The 19,685-nt window shown below is 33.1% G+C and overlaps 1 protein-coding gene across 3 annotated transcripts in view; it reads right to left on the reverse strand.

Annotated features, from left to right (window-relative positions):
- Nucleotides 1-19,685, reverse strand: part of LOC118197561 (uncharacterized) — a 205,911-nt gene that overhangs the window by 94,673 nt on the left and 91,553 nt on the right. For all 3 annotated transcript variants that reach the window (XR_015039991.1, XM_085812350.1, XM_085812351.1), the window contains exon 2: nt 15,429-15,611. Coding sequence is in view for 2 of the 3 variants with exons in the window: in XM_085812350.1 (XP_085668476.1) it covers nt 15,429-15,611 (183 nt within the window). In the remaining variant the exon portion in view is untranslated. The remainder of the gene's footprint in view (nt 1-15,428; nt 15,612-19,685) is intronic.

The following is a 19,685-nucleotide window of genomic DNA, read 5'->3' on the forward strand; positions in this document are numbered from 1 at the left end:
AAAGTCTTCCACGAAGGCATCCCTCCCCTTAGGCAGATAGCCCTAGTGTGCTTTGCCATAATTAAATACACCACTCCATGCGTGATGTAATCAACTTCCTGATTGGTTACAGAATATTTGTGCATTAACGAGCTGTAATCAGCTCCCTGATTGGTTACTCAATATTTGTGAATTACTGCGCCATTTTAAAATTTTATTATTCATCTCTTCGAATTCCTTACATTTCATAGGGAACGGATATGTTCCTTTCAAAGATTAAGGTTGTTATTGGTAAGTAACAAGAACTACTGGTATCGGAAACAAAAAATTGTCCTTTGAGGCCTTATTTTGGCCAATCTGGTTTTCCTAATCAAAGATTTATTTATAAATTGTTACAAGGGTCAGAGGAAATTTATTTTAAACTTTTGGAGGAGACCTCGCTAATTGCTTCTTCAACGAAGTGCGAGAAATGTGGATCACAGATGAAGATCATTAAAAGAGCGGATTCTGAGGACGGTCGTATGGTATTGTGGTTCACGGTGGAAGAAATAACTGCTGTAACGGTAAAAAAGGTATTGGACATTCCTCCTTTTTTACCGGCAGTAAACTTTTAATTGCTGTCATTTTAGCTCTAGTGTATAAAACGTTCTTATTTACTTATTTTAAAGTATTTGAATTTAAGTAATATTTTAATTCTTTTAAAATTTGGTATGATGGTTTTTAAAAGTTGGTAGGAGGTTTTTAATTCGATATTCAGTTTAAGTAATATTTTAATCCAATTAAATGCTGGCGCTATGTTTTTATAGCGGTGTTTTTATTCTATTTCATTGCTAAATGAAAGTAATAACTTAACCTTTCTTTAGTATTTTATTTTATACTCGTAGTAAATGTATTTATTTACATTTGCCTGCCATCTTAAAAAACAACGTTTTGAACAAAAGATTACTCAATTATTTTTAACAATATTTAATTTTTTTTAAGTTTCGAATACTTTACTATAGGCAAAATGCGTAATAACAGGGCTTTTCAAGATGGCTGTGGATTGTTAAAACCGCGCCAACCATTGCGCCAAAGTAAATCGCCAAATATCCGTGCAACCGTCTACCAAAGCAGCACCATATTTTTCAATTGTCTGGTATTTTTAGCAGGATATAATCTTGACATCAGCCATTTCCCACACCTGCTCAATGGCATGTAAATCAAAGATGCATACTGGCCAACTCATTTTTTGGATATCTTCCGTTTCTAAGAGCCCTTCAACATTATCATCCGTAAAAACAAAGGCGGAACCAATGGCACCCCGGAAAAGACTCATGTGGTCTCAAGGGAACTGGAAAAGACCTCCGGGGAAGGCGCAAAGAAAAGACTTACGTGGCCGATTGGTTGCTGAGATCTTTGTGAATTCGTCTGGCTACAATCTTCGACACCTGTGGTCTGGTTGCCGAGCGCAGCTGCTGAGCAACGTTGCCCACTTTCTGCTTTCTATATCGTTTCGCCTGCACGTTGATATCAGTCACCTTTGATTTCCTTAGTCGACCACGACCAATTTTTCTTACAGTTGTCCTCACGTTTTGCGTTACTTGACCTACTCTCTGATCTCATAGCGCTTATATTTGCATATTCATCAGCTTTTTGTTGTTGGCTTTTCATTGCGCTGTTCCGAAAAGTCTTTTTAAACAATTTCATGGTTTTTTGTTGAAAAATGAAATTGTTGCTTATGCACACTAGTATATATCAGTATCGTTGCCATTAAATATTATAATTGGAACAAACTTCACATTTGTGAATTATAACATTTTCTTCACATGGTGTGATTGGTTTGAACATACTTGAAAAGTTAGGCAATTTCTTTCTTATAATACTCAGTTAAATTATTAAATATAAATGCCAAGCTCTGTGTATACTAAGAAAGCGCATTACAAATCGCTATATAGCATTACGTTTTTCTTCTGCGTTTCAATGTGCTTTTCTTAAAGAATGCTATTTGGAACCAAAACACTTTATTAATGCTATCCCAGCGAACGTGGTTCATCGTTTCGAGATTTGTATTTAAACATATAGTCCTTATATATTGGCTAATATGAAGAATATTTCAGTGCTGCGTTTGAGAACTTTCAATGCAAAAATGAATAAATTAAATACCTTTTTACTTGTAATTACTGACCTTAAATTTTTAATACCTGATGTAGTTTGTACGTCTATGGATGAAGGACTATTTTTTTATCCATAGTAATCTTGTTTGTTGTTTACATTTTCAATAATACTGCCGTCATGTGTGATCTTGTAGTTTAAGTGGCTATCGCATGTTTATTATATCATATGTATTCAACTGTATTTGGAAGATCCATAGTTTCAGGTCCAGTGACAACACATCTAACTTTTTATTTTTTATGATCCGAAAAACTTAATCTTCTCTGCAGAGGCTCCGAACTAAAATATGGAGAATTTTATATATAAATATGGAATAAATATATATAAATATTCTATATTTATATATAAATATGGACTAAAATATGGAATAAGATTTGGGTGCCTCCTAATTGCCTCTCCTCGATACTCCTCTCATTAGGAGAGAACGTCAAGAATTATCTCATTTCTTTGGTGCCTACTCTCGTTCTTAAATGGGCAAAATATCTAGTTAAAAGCTGGAGGAATAATCCTTGTTCAAATCCAGGCGATTTTTCTTTATGTTGCACATTTTCAAAAGCCTGACAGTCTACGAGCATTCCTTTTTTTACTTTTAATCAATGTCAGATTTTATGATTTGAATAAATTATATATGTGTCACATCTCTGCGTCTAACAAATGTAATATGTAAATTTGAAGGTAATGAAACAAGATATTTTTCTCTAGAAAGTTTGTACATTCAGACTACCATCATTTAAAAACTTTTGTTCAATTTACTTTGTTGCTTTCGTATATTTGACAAAGCCTGTCAAATTTAATGTATCGTAAAATTAAATTATAACTACGAAAACATTTTAACAAAAAATAACAATAAATCATTGTGACAAAAAATTTTCAGTTTATAAAAAGAGAAGTGCAAAAACAGTTTCAAGTTTCTTTTTTTAATTTTCAAACAATTAATTCGTTTTTAATTAAGTAACACTTTGTTCGACCTTGTAAAGATGTCACTGCAACACGTTAGCATAAATATACGCCCTTGGTTAATTACTGTACCGTAGATTGTTTTCATTTTTTGGAAGGCTTATGTACTTGTGATTACCTAATTGCTAAGTCTGACAGTTCGATTGATGTCATTGTTTAGTAATTATATTTTTTCTTCATTTTTTTTTTACATTTCTTAAAAAATGTCCCTTGATAACAATCGATCATTAACAATAAAATGGCGTTTTTGAGAAATCTATTAAGCTTTTCTTTATCCCATTTTAACTATGCCTCGCCAAAAAATAAATAAATAAATAAATAAAAATAAACATGCTCTAAACTCCTGATTTTCATTTAATTTAATCGTATAATCCGTTGTAAATACAGAATAATTTGAAATATATTTTAAAGAAGAAAAAATGAGAAAAAATTAAGAGTTTTTTTTTTTTTAAATAATAAATTTATTCTCACCTTATTAGTTTTTGGTTATTTAATCGTAAGTTAGGTTTAATTGGAAAACATTGATTAAGACAACCCCGGATATTTTTCAGTTATCATGAAGTGAATATATTTAAGTTTAAAAAAAAATAATGTACAAGGTTTTTAACCAGGTGCACAAAAACGTGAAATATAATTTTTAGCTATTAGAATCTTTATGATCATATAAAACAAAGGGTAAAATCATATAGCGAGCATAAAACAAAAATGTCAAAGCTAAATTTAAGTGAAATGGAAATAAATATTGTTGCACATGTCATTTCTATACTCTTATTTCTATTATTTCTTTACTTTCTGATAACATACGAAAGCACATATAGACGTCTAACAATTAACATCCCTAAACCACTTGGCACATAAGGATCAGGAAACTCGTCTGTGTACAGTTCAGCATTCATATACGCTCTGATGAAAATGTGCCATTCAGTACAGCTGTTGAAAATGTTGCCTGCCCATATCATGGCTCCACCATCTTTTGACCGATGCTTTTGGCGAATGTTTTCATGCTTATTGTGTGCGTTTTCCTCCCTAAGTTTGTAACATGTCTGGTATCACAGTCCAAACAAAAACGAGACTCATCTGTTACGAGGACATGAGAGTGCATGGTATACCAAACACGCTGATCTCTGTACCCTGCAACCGGGCGCATTTTGCGGTCCCAATTGTAGGACACAAATCCTTGCATACGGTCATATACATCATATACTGACGTTAACCGTTCTTTGTTTTATGTCCTTGACAAATTACATTTCTGAGAGTCTATTGTGCACGTTTTTGATCTTGATTTGGTTCTCAAATCAAGATAAACTGATTAACAAATACCAGCGTCTGTAAACCGGTTTCATAGTTCACCTGACGTCTTTCGCTACTTTAAATACTTATGGACTTTAGTGAGCTAGTTTCACTCTGCCACGTCATTTATAATATTTCATTGAATACTATCTAAACGACATTTGTATCTTACACGCCTAAACACTTTATTCAACTACTCGTATAATTCTTGAAAGAATAATTTACAACTGGCCTGTCCTCGCGTATGGAGGAAAGAGCTCAAAAATTTATATTTTCCCTATAGCGAAGATTAATCTATTATATGATTGATTCCGTGATGACGTTGACCTTGAGCTATTAATTATCCTATTTTCCTTGGACTTAATACAGGGTAATTATAATTAAAGTTTAAGTTTCAAAACGCTATAAAAAAAGAACCACTCATGAAAATGACGTCAAATTTGAAAGGAATGTTATTGAAGAAAGCGGAAAGCGTATGGCAGAAGAAAAAATTAGTTTCAAAAGTTAGCTACAGATGGCGCTGCAAGCGCAAGAAGACGTAAATTAAAATGTTAGTTAAATTTCAGTGTTATAAAGCCGCCAGGTACCAGGCTGTTCCTCATTTCGCGTCTCAGACGTTCGCCATGGGTGTTTCATTGCAGGACCGCGCTCTGCTGGTAAAGCTGTATTACAAGAATGATGATTGTGCATGAGTAGCTCTGCAAAAATTCAGGACACTGAAGGGTATAAAAGAAGGCGTTGGTCCAATGAGTGTCATAGGTCTAAAGAAAATGATGCAAAAATTCGAAACGACAGGTTCGTTTGATGTGCAATCTGGAAGAGGGAGAAAGCGAGTGCATTCGACGGTAGTTGAAGAAGCGGCCACAGCATTACAGGAAGGGTCGGCCGGTGGTGTGCAACCGTGCAGTGCACGAGGAATTGCCCGAACATTGGACAGGCCTACGAGCACGGTGCTGAAAATTGTACGAAACATCCTGCAATGCTATCCGTACAAAATTGGCCATGTGCAGGAGTTGCTTCCGTCTGACCTGACAGCTAGGGAGACGTTTGCGTTAGAATTCCTGGCTCGCATGGAAGTGGATAATGAATAGCCGTGGAAAATTTTGTGGACAGATGAAGCCCATTTCCATCTGGCAGAATACATGAATACCCAGAATTGTCGAATATGGGCAACAGAAAATCCACTGGCAACGCACCCCGTACCACTTCATCCTGAAAAGGTCACGGTATGTTGTGGCTTTACGGCATCATTCATCCTACAACCATATTTTTTCGAGCAGACGAGTGCTTCCGGTCCTGTTACCGCAACCGTCACTGGTCAGAGGTATGCGTCTCTTTTGCGCAACCACGCGATTCCAGCTCTGCAACAGCGTGGATGTGTGGATGAAATCATTTTAATGCAAGATGGCGCTCCTCCGCACATTGCACATCCCGTGAAGCAGCTGCTGAGGCGCCATTTCGGAAATGCTCGAATTATCAGCCGTCATTTCCCTACAGCCTGGCCGTCCCGATCGCCTGATCTTACTCCGTGTGATTTCTGGCTGTAGGGATATCTGAAGGATGTTGTGTTCCATGCTCCAATTGCAAATTTAGCGGAATTAAAGGCACGCATTTCGCAACACATTCTTAACAACACCCCGGGGACACTGCGATCCGTTGTGGAACATGCTGTTTGTCACTTTCAACTTGTTGCACACAACGGTGGACACCATATTGAACATGTTTTGCGCCAGTCTCGCTACAGTTCCGAACTTCTTTGATGAATGGTTCTTATGCGGTATGTCGCCGCAAAACTCTTGAAACCGATTTGTCCCTTTCGATGTGATATGTACAGTCATGCAAATAAAATTATTCAACAATTCTAATTTGTCAATGCGTTTTTATGTGTAACTTCCATCTTAGCCGTTGTTTTACGAATCATTTCTCGTTTCTCGTCGTGATTCTGCCGCTTACAGCGCCATCTGTTGCTAACTTTTGAAACTAAATTTTTTCTTCTGCCATACGCTTTCCGCCTTCTTCAATAACATTCCTTTCAAATTTCACATCATTTTCATCAGTGGTTTTTTTTTATAGCGTTTTGAAACTTAAACATTAATTATAATCACCCTGTATATTCATGGAAAGTGATATACCAGCACAAAGAAGGAGTTTTGCATGATGAAATAAGTTTTAAAGGCATGTATACACATCTAAAATGTGAGCTCTATTCACATTCTGAACTAGACGAATAAGTGTGGCGCTAACAGTGCTACCATGAAAATCCAGTTTATTTTAAATACGCGATAAAAATTTCGATTGCTTTAATTATCTTCCGCATTGGGCGTTGTGAACGAGATACAAGTTAAGAGTACTTTTAAAGACACGAAAAAAGCAGTATCAACTGCTTACAGAGTTTGAACAAGACCGTGTAATAGGGTTAAGAGAAGATAGGTTTTCTTTCGATGATATAGCAGAAGGACTTGGAAGGGATGTATGTATCATGCATGAGAGTAGGCAGAAATGGGCATGGGAGGTACTAACTCAAGAAGGCCGGATCCGATCACTCAAGTGCCACCACTGAAAAGAACGACCGCTATATTCATTGCACATCTGTGGCGCCAAATGAGCGCTTGGAACCAAGTTGTCTGCAGTGCAAGCACATTGGATCTGACCACACATTGGAACGCCATGAGTTATGGTCTGGGAAGCAATTTCCTATGACATCAGGAGCATCGGTATGCCAAAAACCTTGATATCATATTTTTTACGTCAGACTGAGGATTGCATAAATTATGTTGCCATTCTCCAGCAATATATCAGGAAGCATTTTCTAACAGGTTGATGCTGATCACCATACCGCTGCTAGTGGCCTATAGAGTGTCCTCAACCGACACTCTATAGGCCACTAGCCTTAGCCTTACAGATTACCATATCGTTTCCCCATCGAGCACGTATGGAACATGATTAGATGACAAATTCAGAATCATCCCAAAGTAGCGTGGACTTTTGCTGATTTGACTGACGAAATGAGGCTGGATTTCCATCTCACAAAATAACCTACGGCACCTGTACGAGACAATGGACGTGAGTTTGCATGCTTGCATTCATCATCGTGGTGACCTGCAACGGTTAATGTATCACCGCTTCGCATTCAAATGGCTCTTCTAGCGCATATTTGAAGCGCATATGACCTTGAGACTTCTAGCGCATATGACCTTGAGACATTAATGAAATGACTATGGTACCTAGACGTGAGTCCTAAAACTTTATTTCTTCTTGGTATTGTTATTTCGTAATCCATCGGTGGTGTAGAATAAGCATAAGGAACCTTTTGATTGCTGTTAATTTTTTCCCGCCAGCGTAGTTTCTCTCTTTCTCTTTAATCTATACGGTACGTATAAAGTTAGTTATGGAAATATTGCTTTGAACATAGAAATGTTATAATTTCCTATACAGTACAAAGTCCGATATCAGACCCTTTAATACTCAGGAGATTGCGGTTTTCGTAATTTTCCGAATTTTAGACCATTAGTCCAAATTTGTAAGATAAAATGTAGTAATTAAAAATAAATGTATGGAATACTTGTTTATGGAATAATGAAGCATTCATAAGCTTAAGATAATCAAAAATTATAAAAGAATAAAAGCTCAATATTTATTTATTTTCTTTATTAAACATTTCTTTCAATGCAAGTTGTTTAATTCGTTTCGTTTTTTATGCTAACACTTTTTCTTTAATTTTAATGATAGACATAATTTCTTGTTTTACAAAGTTCCATTGTTCAAATTCTGTAATTTTCTTGTCGTCCTTGATCAGTTGCAGAGTTCCTTTGTTCAAGTTCAGTAATTTCCTTATCGTCCTGCAATTCGCACTAAATTGCTAACAGATTTTTTTTTTTTTTTTTTTTTTTTTTTTGTTCTCAATAATCTTTTACTTTCTTTTCTATCGGTGGTGATATTATCTGGATTTCAAACCATATTACAGATTCCGCTTTCCGTTACTTGAGTACTTCTGCCATATCATCTTTTTTTTTTACAACTTCCCAATATTTCTCCATAAATTCAATTATTTGGAAAATTTCGCTTTTTTCCCGATATCCGAAAAACCTTCGAATTCGGACTATCATGTAAAGCTTATCATCCGCTGTGCACTATTTGCGTTCTATTATGATATGGGCGACTAAAGACAGGTTGTTCATCTGTTGTTTCTATTCCACGCTGAGGAGGTTAATAAGTTATTGATTATACTTACACCTTTTTCCGGCGTATGAGTAAGGCCTATCTGAGTGCCGAACAAATATACTGCCACGTATACTTAAGGCTTATCGGAACAACAAATAAGCTAGACTAGAAGAGAAACACGCTAATGTGACAATCAAAATCGTAAAAAACAACCTTGTATTTAGCGTAGGTATAATGAAACACTCAATCGATTTCGAGGGCAGCTAAAGGACCCTCCTCATCAGGAGAAAGAAATACCTAGGAAGAAGAAAATAAAGGAGTCACAGAAATACGTGGTCGTTATCAGCACTGCACGTGGTTATAACTGGATTTTTAATCAGAGTTGCACTGGCCGCCTGCTTTTACTGAGCCAGGCTATCTGATCGAGCATGAAAAATTAGCGAAGTTAAAATAGGGAGGGAGGGGCAAATGCACCTTACGCTCAAAATCTGAACTTCGAATAATGGAAAGCAACCACTGAACGGATTTTTATACCCTCTGGTAGTACCAAACGCGAGGAGGTAACGCCATCTATCGGCAAAAATAACTGAATTAAGATAGTAGAATTTTAAAGGCATTAGGAAGGACTGGATTGGACTTCAAATCATTAACTAAACCTGCTAAATTTTTGTGAATGTGAAAAGCCTCAAGAAAATCCAATTCATCTATGGAAGAAGCCTTTTGGATAATTTTTGCAGATCCAAAATCAAAATTATGGTTAAAACTATGATACGCTATTGAAGACTTGTTAATTTCGCCTTTTTCTGTTAATTAATTCTGCCATTTGTTCTTAGTCACATGAAGAGAGCAAGAAGTAATCAAAAATGGTTCCACAGGTTATCGGCAGGGTTATACGTTATTCAGTAGGTGTAAAATCTGCGATGCGTTAAAGGCTTCGGTTTATGATAAATGCCGAGCAAAAGGCGTCTACAGCCAAACTGTTGATTACACAGATTTGTGCTAATAAATGTTTGTATTCCTTCAACAATGAGGTCTTTTATTTAGTACCGAAAGTCAAGAATCAGGACCCTCCGCAAGCTTTATTATGAAAAAATATTTACTTGGAAAGCGTGAAGCATGAAAACTACGTTAAGGCGAGATTCTACTCTCGGAATCTATTTTTTTCTTCCATTTCGCAGACAGTTTCTAAAAGAAAATGATGGTATTTTTGAGGTCTGGGTGTTGAACATCTGAATTTCATTCTTTGTACTGAATAATGTAATATTACATACTATTTGACTTGGCATTTCAATTTTATCATTCTTAACCACTTACCAGTTTCATTTCTCTGCCATAGTGTGACAAAAAAAAAGCATTTTTTATAAACACTTCATGAATTCAAATCAGCAGTTTCAAGTATTGTATTTATTAATTTAAAATAATTACGGCGAAAAAAAAGTATTTTTTATTTAAAGCTTGCTTTTTTTTTCTGACGAACGTGCGAAACTGGTAAGAACACTTCACAGGAGAAGGGGAGGGAACATATATTATTTAATTAATTTCATTTCTATTTCTGTTCAGAATTCATCTTTGATATGATATATTTTAAAATATGGAGATAAAATAAGTCCAATATCATAATGTAAACAAAAATATCTGGCTTTTCCTCTGACGCGTTTTCCGCTATCCTTCCTTTTTGAGCATAAACGAAAAGAACCGCTCGAGCACTGTAGGGGTAAATCAGGTAAATCCTCTTTTTACAGGACCAGAACAGTTCTTGGACAAAACTGTTAACTGGTTTTAAACAAATGTGCGATTCAATAATGTATAATTAATTTTTTAATTCATTATCATTATCTAAGGAAATCAGATGATTTTCATAATTCCACAGTATTTAGCAAACTGCGTTAGAATTTCTAGAAAATCTTCATTTAAACTGTCATTTTTCGTATGATTCAAATTTTGTGATGATTAATGTAAATGTTTGTGAGAATTTGCGAAAAACCTTCAATGCAAAATAAAATTATTTCTATGGGTTTTGGATAAAAATATCTTGTGGATTAGTGTAACCATTTTACAATTAAAAAAAAAAAAAGAAGAAGAAAACTAAAATTATATACGTGAAAAAGATCAAATATTAATTTTTACATCTAACTCAAAAATAAACAGAGAAATTAAAGAATATCAAACAATGTGTGTATTTTGAGAACTGTTTCAGAATTTTGAACTAATATGCTTATAAATCTCTCATTTTGATCAGTTATTAAAAATATCTGCAGTTTGGTTTTGTTGAATAAAATTTATAGAAATCACTGAAAATTAGAAAACATCATTTGAAGATATATTTTGCACAAATTTTAACTTTTAATTGTATTTTGGTTTTGTTTGTTAATATTTATAAATTATACATTCTCATTTCTATTTCAGGTAAGAAATATTTCATTTATATCTGGTGAAAGAAATATGGAACATTTACATTTCATTCTTTCTAAAGTATGTATAATTTGATTCATAAAAATTATTTATCTTTAGGCATTTATAAACTGGCTTTCCACCAAGACAACACCGCAGCTGTTCACAACTGGTTCATATTCCTTATCCCTGTGTCACAACAAATTAGCTTTAAGAAATGGATCTAAAGTTATGTTTTAAAAGCATAAATTCATCTCTTGAAAATTCAACATATAATTATGAACTCAATTTTTGAACATTTTTATTACCGCTTTCTTAAAATTAGAATTAATCATACAAAAATTGCTGGAAAAGTTTTCTGTATATTTGTCTATAAAACAGCCTTTCTTATAAAGGAACTATGTAGAAAGGCTATGAGTGTTTTAGTACACTTCGTGTACTTGACATATACATTGTAGACTTTTAAGAAAATTATTAGAAATTAACAGAAGGTTTCAGATGATTTTTAAGATTTAAGATAACAATGCAATATGAAATAAAATACCAGAAAATTGTATTCAAAATTATTTCTAAAGATTATTTTAAAGAAAGATAATTTTTATTAAGTTAAATGCAGGTCTAATTAAATTACATTTAGGATTTATTCAAGCATTCTTTGGTTTTAATATTTGCTTTTCACTTCAGAATACGTCTCTAAATTCTCCACCCCACTCAGTCGAATGAACGAAGCATAATTTGTTTTTAACTCCACAAAGTAACACTGCAAGAAAATGAAACTGGCACACAACAACACGATTTCGAATAATTTATTTCAAATTCAATTCTGTTCCTAACGAACTTTTGAGAACAAATTCCCCTAGACGAGTTTTTTCTCTCTTTCCAATTGTGATGAAGTGATCAGAGCAGTGTAGGTTCAATATAACTATTGTTAGAGTGAAAAGGAAATAAAACTAAAGCTGATCCTGTCTTCTAAAGTGTCATCTGATTATTGCAATGCTCTCTCGAGATCAGAATAAGGTGGATTAATATAATTGAATTCCTTTGTTTGAGCTTAGCAATTCTTGACGAAGCAAATTCTTCAGACTAATGGGAAATGATCTATCAGTTTAATTGAATTCTCATTTAAATGTGATCTGTAAGAATTTTCTGAAGTGTTTCATGTTCTCTAAGCCAGAGGTTTTTGCGGCAGCAGCCGCAAGCCCACTACTTCCTCGACAAAAAATTATTGAGGACTGATTGCAAAATAATTTTAAAATTTTTAATTGTTAAGTAATTAACTAACTGTGATATATGTAGGAAAGAATATGTACAACGTAATTTTGAACTCCAGATAATCGAAATTCAGTTATCCTAACCGCTGGTTTTCTTTTCTAGTTCTTGCTATTATTTACCTAGGCGAATAAAAACTACCTTTCATTGATTTAAATAATATGAAAAGCTAATGCTAATGCAGAGCAACACCTATTTTAATTATGTTAATTGAATGTGCAAAGTCTATTTTAGTTAACAAGTTATACTTTATGCTGAATCATTATTTTATTTCCCTTGTTCCCTTTACTACAGCAGAAAATGTAAATAACATGAGGTTAATAACGAGAACTAGCAGTCTGTATAAGGAATAATCCTGAAGTCTTAAGTACTCAAAATTCATAGAAAGATGTAAGGAACCCTTTATTAACTCAGTATAAATTTCACAGATGGCCCCTAACTCGTACTTACAGAAGTCAGCAATTTTGGCTTAACTCAGAAGGTAACAAGTAAAGTAAAATAAAGTAGAATTTAAATTAGCCTAACTGCCTTTCATAGCTTACCTAACGCGCAGGCAGGCTCTGACTCGTAAAAGTTGGCGTAAACAAGCTTAATGCTTAGAAACCACAGAAATCTAATCGCTAGTAAATCAAAGATAACAACATGGCCTTTCAGGCAGGCATAACATGCAGTAAAGTCACTGTGATGTATGGGTGACGCCAACCAACACGATGTAGAGGGCGCGGGCTCTCAATCTGAAGGCGCCAAAAGCTTAGTTTCCAAGAGGGAGACCGACAGAGAGGTCATAGGGAAGGCTCGTGGGAGCCATAATTGAAACCGAAATTAACTTGTATTACTTTATATATTTCAGTTATTAGTATTGAAGTTTTAGTACTAGTTTTGTCGTGGGAGCCATTAATGGAACCGAAATTAACTTGTATTACTTTATATATTTCAGTTATTAGTATTAGTTTTGTGTTTGTGCAATAAATATTCAAAATACAAGAAGTTGGAGTTTTATCTCTATGAGGCAGAGGATGAAGAAAGGGGTGATATCACAATCATCTTTCCTGAAATACCACTTCTTGAGCTCATTTGAATAATACATGTGAGCTAATTCATTAACATTCTGGTAAGAAAGTGTGGGTTGAAAACGGGAATAAAAGAAAAGGTGCTTTAAAATAAAACTAACTGTTTTATAAATTAAATGAATCCCCCACAACAATTAGCTGGATAGTGTTTTATATTCTTTTTATATTTTGTACTGTATCTTTTAAAAACTCATATTGTTTTATGTACTTGCCGGTTATGGTATTTGGTTGCATGTATTTGCCTATTCTCAATGGATTGTTTTTTATATTTTATACTTTAAATGCATAAAGACCCGAAAGTTCTTTCGAACAACCAGAAACCTAAAAATTTTTATATTTGATATTTTTAAATGCATAATGGCCCAAAAGGTCTTTGACACAACCTGAAACCTGAAAATGTTTAATTAAAAAAAGGTTTCACTCCAATACTTTCCCAGATCTTCCGTCATTCTATTGTAGAGACCGTCAGATCTAATTTTAAATACACCATATTTCTTCGGTGATCTTATTTCGCTCACTAGGTTCGTAGTTCATGCACCGTCACTGGCGATCTGGAATGACAGATATGCGAATTCGGAGAAGACGGATATCATCAATTGTCTTTGCAAGAGCCGCTTAGTCAGCGATCTGAACTATGTGTTAAAAGTATTTGTACTGGTATGTTCTATCATATTCTAGTGTATTCCATAAAATGTTCTTAAATGATAATATTAACATATGGAATTTAATTGGCATTTTAATTTAACAAGAATTAAATGATAATTTTCTTAAACTTAAGTTTTAATAATTAAAACTTTTAGTTCAACGAAACTACCATTCTCTTTATAACAAAGTTATGCAAAGAAAATGTTAGCCAAAATAAAAGATCAATAAATTTTATGCATATTTATTGCACATTTATTTTGCAATGATTGTGTCAGTATGACAATAAAATGTTTTATTGAACACTTAAACAAAAACATTAAATTAATTAAACAAATAAGCAGTCATTGATGTAACTAGTATGTTAATAAGGTTACTTATTTACTAAATAATATATAAACCAGTATAAAAACAGTTTACCTATGTGAAATAGTTTAGGAGTACACTAATTTTGAGAATACTAAGGGGTTACAAAGGGCTCAGATTAATCATATTTGGAATACAGTCACTAGACATAAGCAGCGCAGCTTAATGCGATGATAAACGTGACACAGTTATTAATAGTCACTGTATTCAAAGTTCTGTATTATCGATGCTCAACTATCACATTTTGTGTGGCAAAGTCACAAGTACCTGCACTTTACGTAATCGTAACAAGTTATACATTTCAGCTTAAGCAATAAGTGCATGATTTTTAAAGGATTGAAGAACTTAATGTATTGCTAGCCTTTAGGGATATCTTTCAGTTTATTAAAATTAATATCAGTGCCCTGAAAATCAATTTACCAGGGAAAGTAATTTTTGAACAATGTACGTTTGTTAGTTATTACGTTTTATTTTAGTAATATCTATTCAATGTGCTAAAATTGCAGAATACATAATTGAGAATTCGACGTAAAATAATATCTCATTAAGGTAATTAATCGTAAACGTTCCCACCACTATAACAGAAAAAATGATGTTCCTGGAGATCAGTAATAAATGCGCCACATTTTTCTTAACTCAGTTCCTCGAATTATATAAAATCTACATAGCCATTATATCATAACAGAGAATGTTTATAGCTGAAGAAATTAAAAAGACATGATATCGTAAAGCAGATATTATTCTTTACATCTCAAATAATACGCAAATGTGCCAATTTTGAAATAATGGTGCCGATAATGGATAACTGATCAGTCAATCCTATCACATATTTTACTATAAAAATAACACATAATGTCACACACAATTACAGCATACAATAGTTAATAAACCTTAAGATGAAAAACAACGCATATCTCATTCCACAATTAACATACACATATGAATGGGTAAGTTTACTATTTTTGACATTCTCCCTAATCAAGCTATTAAGCTGATAAAACAAATCTTTAAACCTTCATTTACGGACTTTAAATTAACTAGTCATTATTCAAAATATTCTAATCACTTAGTAGTTTACATATGTAAAATAAATTATTTTCGTCTAAGTAATTTGAAAACATAGAGAGGTAGACAAATTTAAAAATCACTCACAGATTTTCCGCAACATATAATCTTGAATGAAGTGTCCAATTTTTTTCTCGGAGGAAGTCTATTTCCTTGAGCCAACACCTTGATTACAGTTAATAAACTAACACTCGTGCATTGAAGTCCATTCTGCACAAGAATACAGTGTCTCACCAAAGTGATGGTACACTTGTGCTTTACAAAAGGAAACTGTAATAAAAGAAATTTAAAAACATGTAAAAATTTTTTGTGGGTGTGTTTCATACTTAAATTTAATAACAATTATTACATAACATACATTTTCTCAAAATATTAAAATATTAATTTAATAAAAATACAATTGTTTTGAACAGAGCAAAAAACGGCTCACATAAGTGATGGGACACCATTAGATACTACTACGTACTACAATAAAAATATATTTTGGGGTTTTATTTTTACTCAAAAGAAATTGGCAATACTCAAAAGCAATTGGCAATAATTTATAAAATCGTCTGCACTATTTCTCTCCAGTTTGTCTTGGAATTTTTGTGTTTTTTAGCTCTGTGCAGCCATGAATGCTAAACGAAAAGAAACTTTGCCTGAAGTTCGAAAATTAGTTTTTAATTTGCATATTGAACGCAGAAAATCTATTAGAAAAACTGCTGAAACAGTTAACTTGAGTCATTCAACAGTTTTCAATATCTTTAAACGATATAAAAAGAATCATATGATTCAGGATAAAAGAAGACCTGGCCGACCATCAAAGCTATCCAATGGAATAAAGCGAATTATCGTGCGAAATATTAAAAAAAAATCCACGAATGAGTGCTCCTAAAGTTGCTGCTGATTTACAAGCATTATATGGAGTAATTGTTAATCCTGAGACTATTAGAAGAGTAATTTCATCTGCTGGATATCACGGTAGAGCAGCCGGGAAAAAATTCTTCGTAAGTGAAAAGAATAGAAAACTCAGACTGGCTTTCGCAAAATCCAACATAAATAAGAATTCTGATTACTGGAATGAAGTTATATTTGCTGATGAGAGTAAATTTAATATATTGGTTCTGACGGTAGAATCTTGGTGTGGAGAAAACCTAGGGAAGAATTCCGTAAGCAGAACTTGGTGCCAACAGTAAAACATGGTGGAGGAGGAGTTATGGTATGGGGGTGTATGTCGTCCGCTTGAGTTGGTAATCTTGTTTTTATTGACAGTAAAATGGATCGGTACAAGTATATTGACATTTTAAATCAAAATTTGAAATCTTCAGCACGAAAATTGAACCTTCATAACGATTTTAAATTCTACCAAGACAATGACCCCAAGCACATTGCTTAGAACGTTAGACTCTGGCTGCTGTATAACTATCCTGAAATAATAAAAACACCACCACAATCTCCAGACTTAAATCCCATAGAGAATATTTGGCAAGAATTTTTATTTATCATAAACTGTGTTAACTTCTTTAAATTAACCAAACCAGGATTTTTTCTGTTAGATTTCCTTTTTTAAATTTTTGACATCATTGTAAAAGCCTAAATATGTCAGATCGTTTTAGTAAGACGTATTATTTGTAAAACTAAGTAACAAAATTTTAAATTTATATCAATTTTTAAAATTAGTGAAAAAAAACAAAAAGGGAAAAATTTTTCATTTATACATTATAATTATTTTCCATTCATCTTTTATGACAATTAGTATATTTTTGAATTTTCCTCAACTCTCAAATCTTCTTGTATTTCTAAATATCTATAGATTTTTTACAATTCCGCCCCAATTTTACAGTTTTTACATTAATTATTAGAAGAGTTTGACGTAATTAATCATGCATGTCGCACATTCATTCGCAAATTTAGAATTTTCAGAATTGTAAGCACTACTGTAGATGATTCGTCTTTCTTAGCAAATTGAAAATTTTAAGATTCAATAAATCCAACTCAATCAACCCAATTTTAAGATTCAAAGCAAGGCACTGAAGTTATTTAATATTTAAGAACTCTCGGTGATTTAGAACTCCCGCACATTTGTACCCAAGAAATGATTTCAAAAATGTTTTGCTACATCTATTAAAATTTTTCTATCCCTTGACCAACTAATATGTACTGCATTTTCCCCTCATTTCTTCTTAGGTTACTTGTATCATGAAAAAACACACGTGGGCTATCTATATAAGAGAAGGGATGTTTTCGTGGACGACTTTTATAGGAAATCTGCTCTCATTTACTTTATAAATGAAGAAAATCGCGAAATTTCTCTTGGAACCAACTTGTTCGCTGAGATTTGAAAGCCAGTCGAAAGATCAGTCTTAAGCTATCTTACCGGTGTAACACTAATGGGCTGCAGTATGCATCATGCTTTATGATCTTAGAGCACAAATTACCTTCAGTCCTCGTATATCAACAAAGCCTGGTACCGTTTCTCATAAAAATAAAATTACTAGAAATATTAGTAAAAAGACATGTAAGTATTTTACTTGAGTTTGTATTCAATTAATCACCTTCATGTAACATATAAGGATATAATTTACGTAATGATGCGGTAAATTTTTGAATTTTTGAACACTTTAGGATCCTAAAAAAAGTTAGCAAAAGTTAATGACGGAAACGAGATTTAAATCAACAAAAACTGTTCTACGCCAATGCTGTAATTCGACAAAATGTGTTTCGCTTATATACCAATTTCTGCAAAAGGGTGAAAATTGCAACCAATGCAAAAATTTCTAAATTCACTTTTGCCGCATAAATTTTCCATAAAATGAAAAAGCAACTTTCAATACACATAAATCATTATATGAATGAATGGTAAATCTTTACTGCAGAATACATAAACCTTATTTCCAACATATGTAAAACTTTTCGCCCACAAAATGAGATAAAAGAAGGTAAATGTATATTACGTCAAAAACTTCTTTACTTACATAAATAAAATTAAGTCTAAAATTTTTGCATTATTTAACATCAGTACTACATTTTGCATGTTAATATTAAAATAAAATACCTGACTAAATTACTCCTGAACGATTGTTTACAAGCCTATAATTTGTTTGATCAAGTGTGACTAAGCTGCAAAGTATTAAATAATATATTCTCTTGCAAAATCTTGTGGACTTTGTGATGTTTTGAAAAATCGGAACTGCAAATTATACGTATGATTGCTAAATATTATAATCTTAAGATAATTAATTGAATTAATTTCACAATCATCATAAAGAGAGCCTGAAATGCTCTAACATACGCATTTTCAAAACATAAAGTATAAAAAAGCACAAATGCAATGGGACTCGAAGACATGAAACAAAGAACACAGTATCTGCAGAACAAAATTAAAAGGAAGAAAAGAGCATAAAATCTGCGAAACACAATAAATTACGGGTGGGAGGGGGGGACATGAAACTATTTTACGAATTATTCTAAGGGTTAAAAATATCACCTACTGCTGAAGTAGAATGTCTTTAAAAACCATTTATGACTTACCTAAGAGATAAAAAGAAAAAAACACAAGTACACTATAAATTCATTAATACAATCGTCCTATAAAAGTAATCGAATATTTAAGAATACTTTTTTTAAAATCATTATTTATCTCTTACGCTGTTCATCTTTTATATTAAAAAAACATACTGTTGAACATTGAAGAATGAGGGACCATAGAGATAGCTTTAATTAATTCTAAGGGGTGTATCCATAATATTTTTTCCATTTTTTTCTTTCCTTTTTGTTCTGGTGATCTCCTTATCAAGTTTTATGACATTCTGTGAATATCTATAAGGTATTTCTCCCGCCTTCTTAGCATGCCTTTATGTTGTAGTGATCAGTACACACTGTGCGTATTCGAGAGGTCGGTGGTTCGAGTCCCGGTGAGGGTATTGCTCATTTCTCATATCTCCTGCTTTCAGAAAAAAATTATTACCTCTACATATCTACTGAAAAGTTTAAACAGCTTGGTCTAATAAATTGCCTTAATGTCCTCAGACTAAATACTATTATAATCACCACAAGACATAAGTTGGACGCCAGAATGATATCGATGGAAAAGAAACGTAAATTTTTAATTCACTTCCTCAGAATAATGATTTATTAATAATAAGCTACATTCATGAGATGGCTCTACCTAGTATTTAGGACGGTTCAAAACTATTTGTCAAAAATGTAAAGGCAGGTAGAGGCAATAAGCAGATTTCGTAATGTATGTGCGGTAATGCCGCATTAAAGCGCTAGCACGTAAAGCAGTATGAATCACAGGAAACTGAAAAGATAAGTAAAGGAAAAAAATACTAACAGTTTACAATAGATGCTCGAAAGAGC

Source organism: Stegodyphus dumicola, chromosome 3 (assembly GCF_044657685.1).
Source record: "Stegodyphus dumicola isolate Sdum_Otavi_A_Nest chromosome 3, ASM4465768v1".
NCBI classification, from domain to species: Eukaryota; Metazoa; Arthropoda; class Arachnida; order Araneae; family Eresidae; genus Stegodyphus; species Stegodyphus dumicola.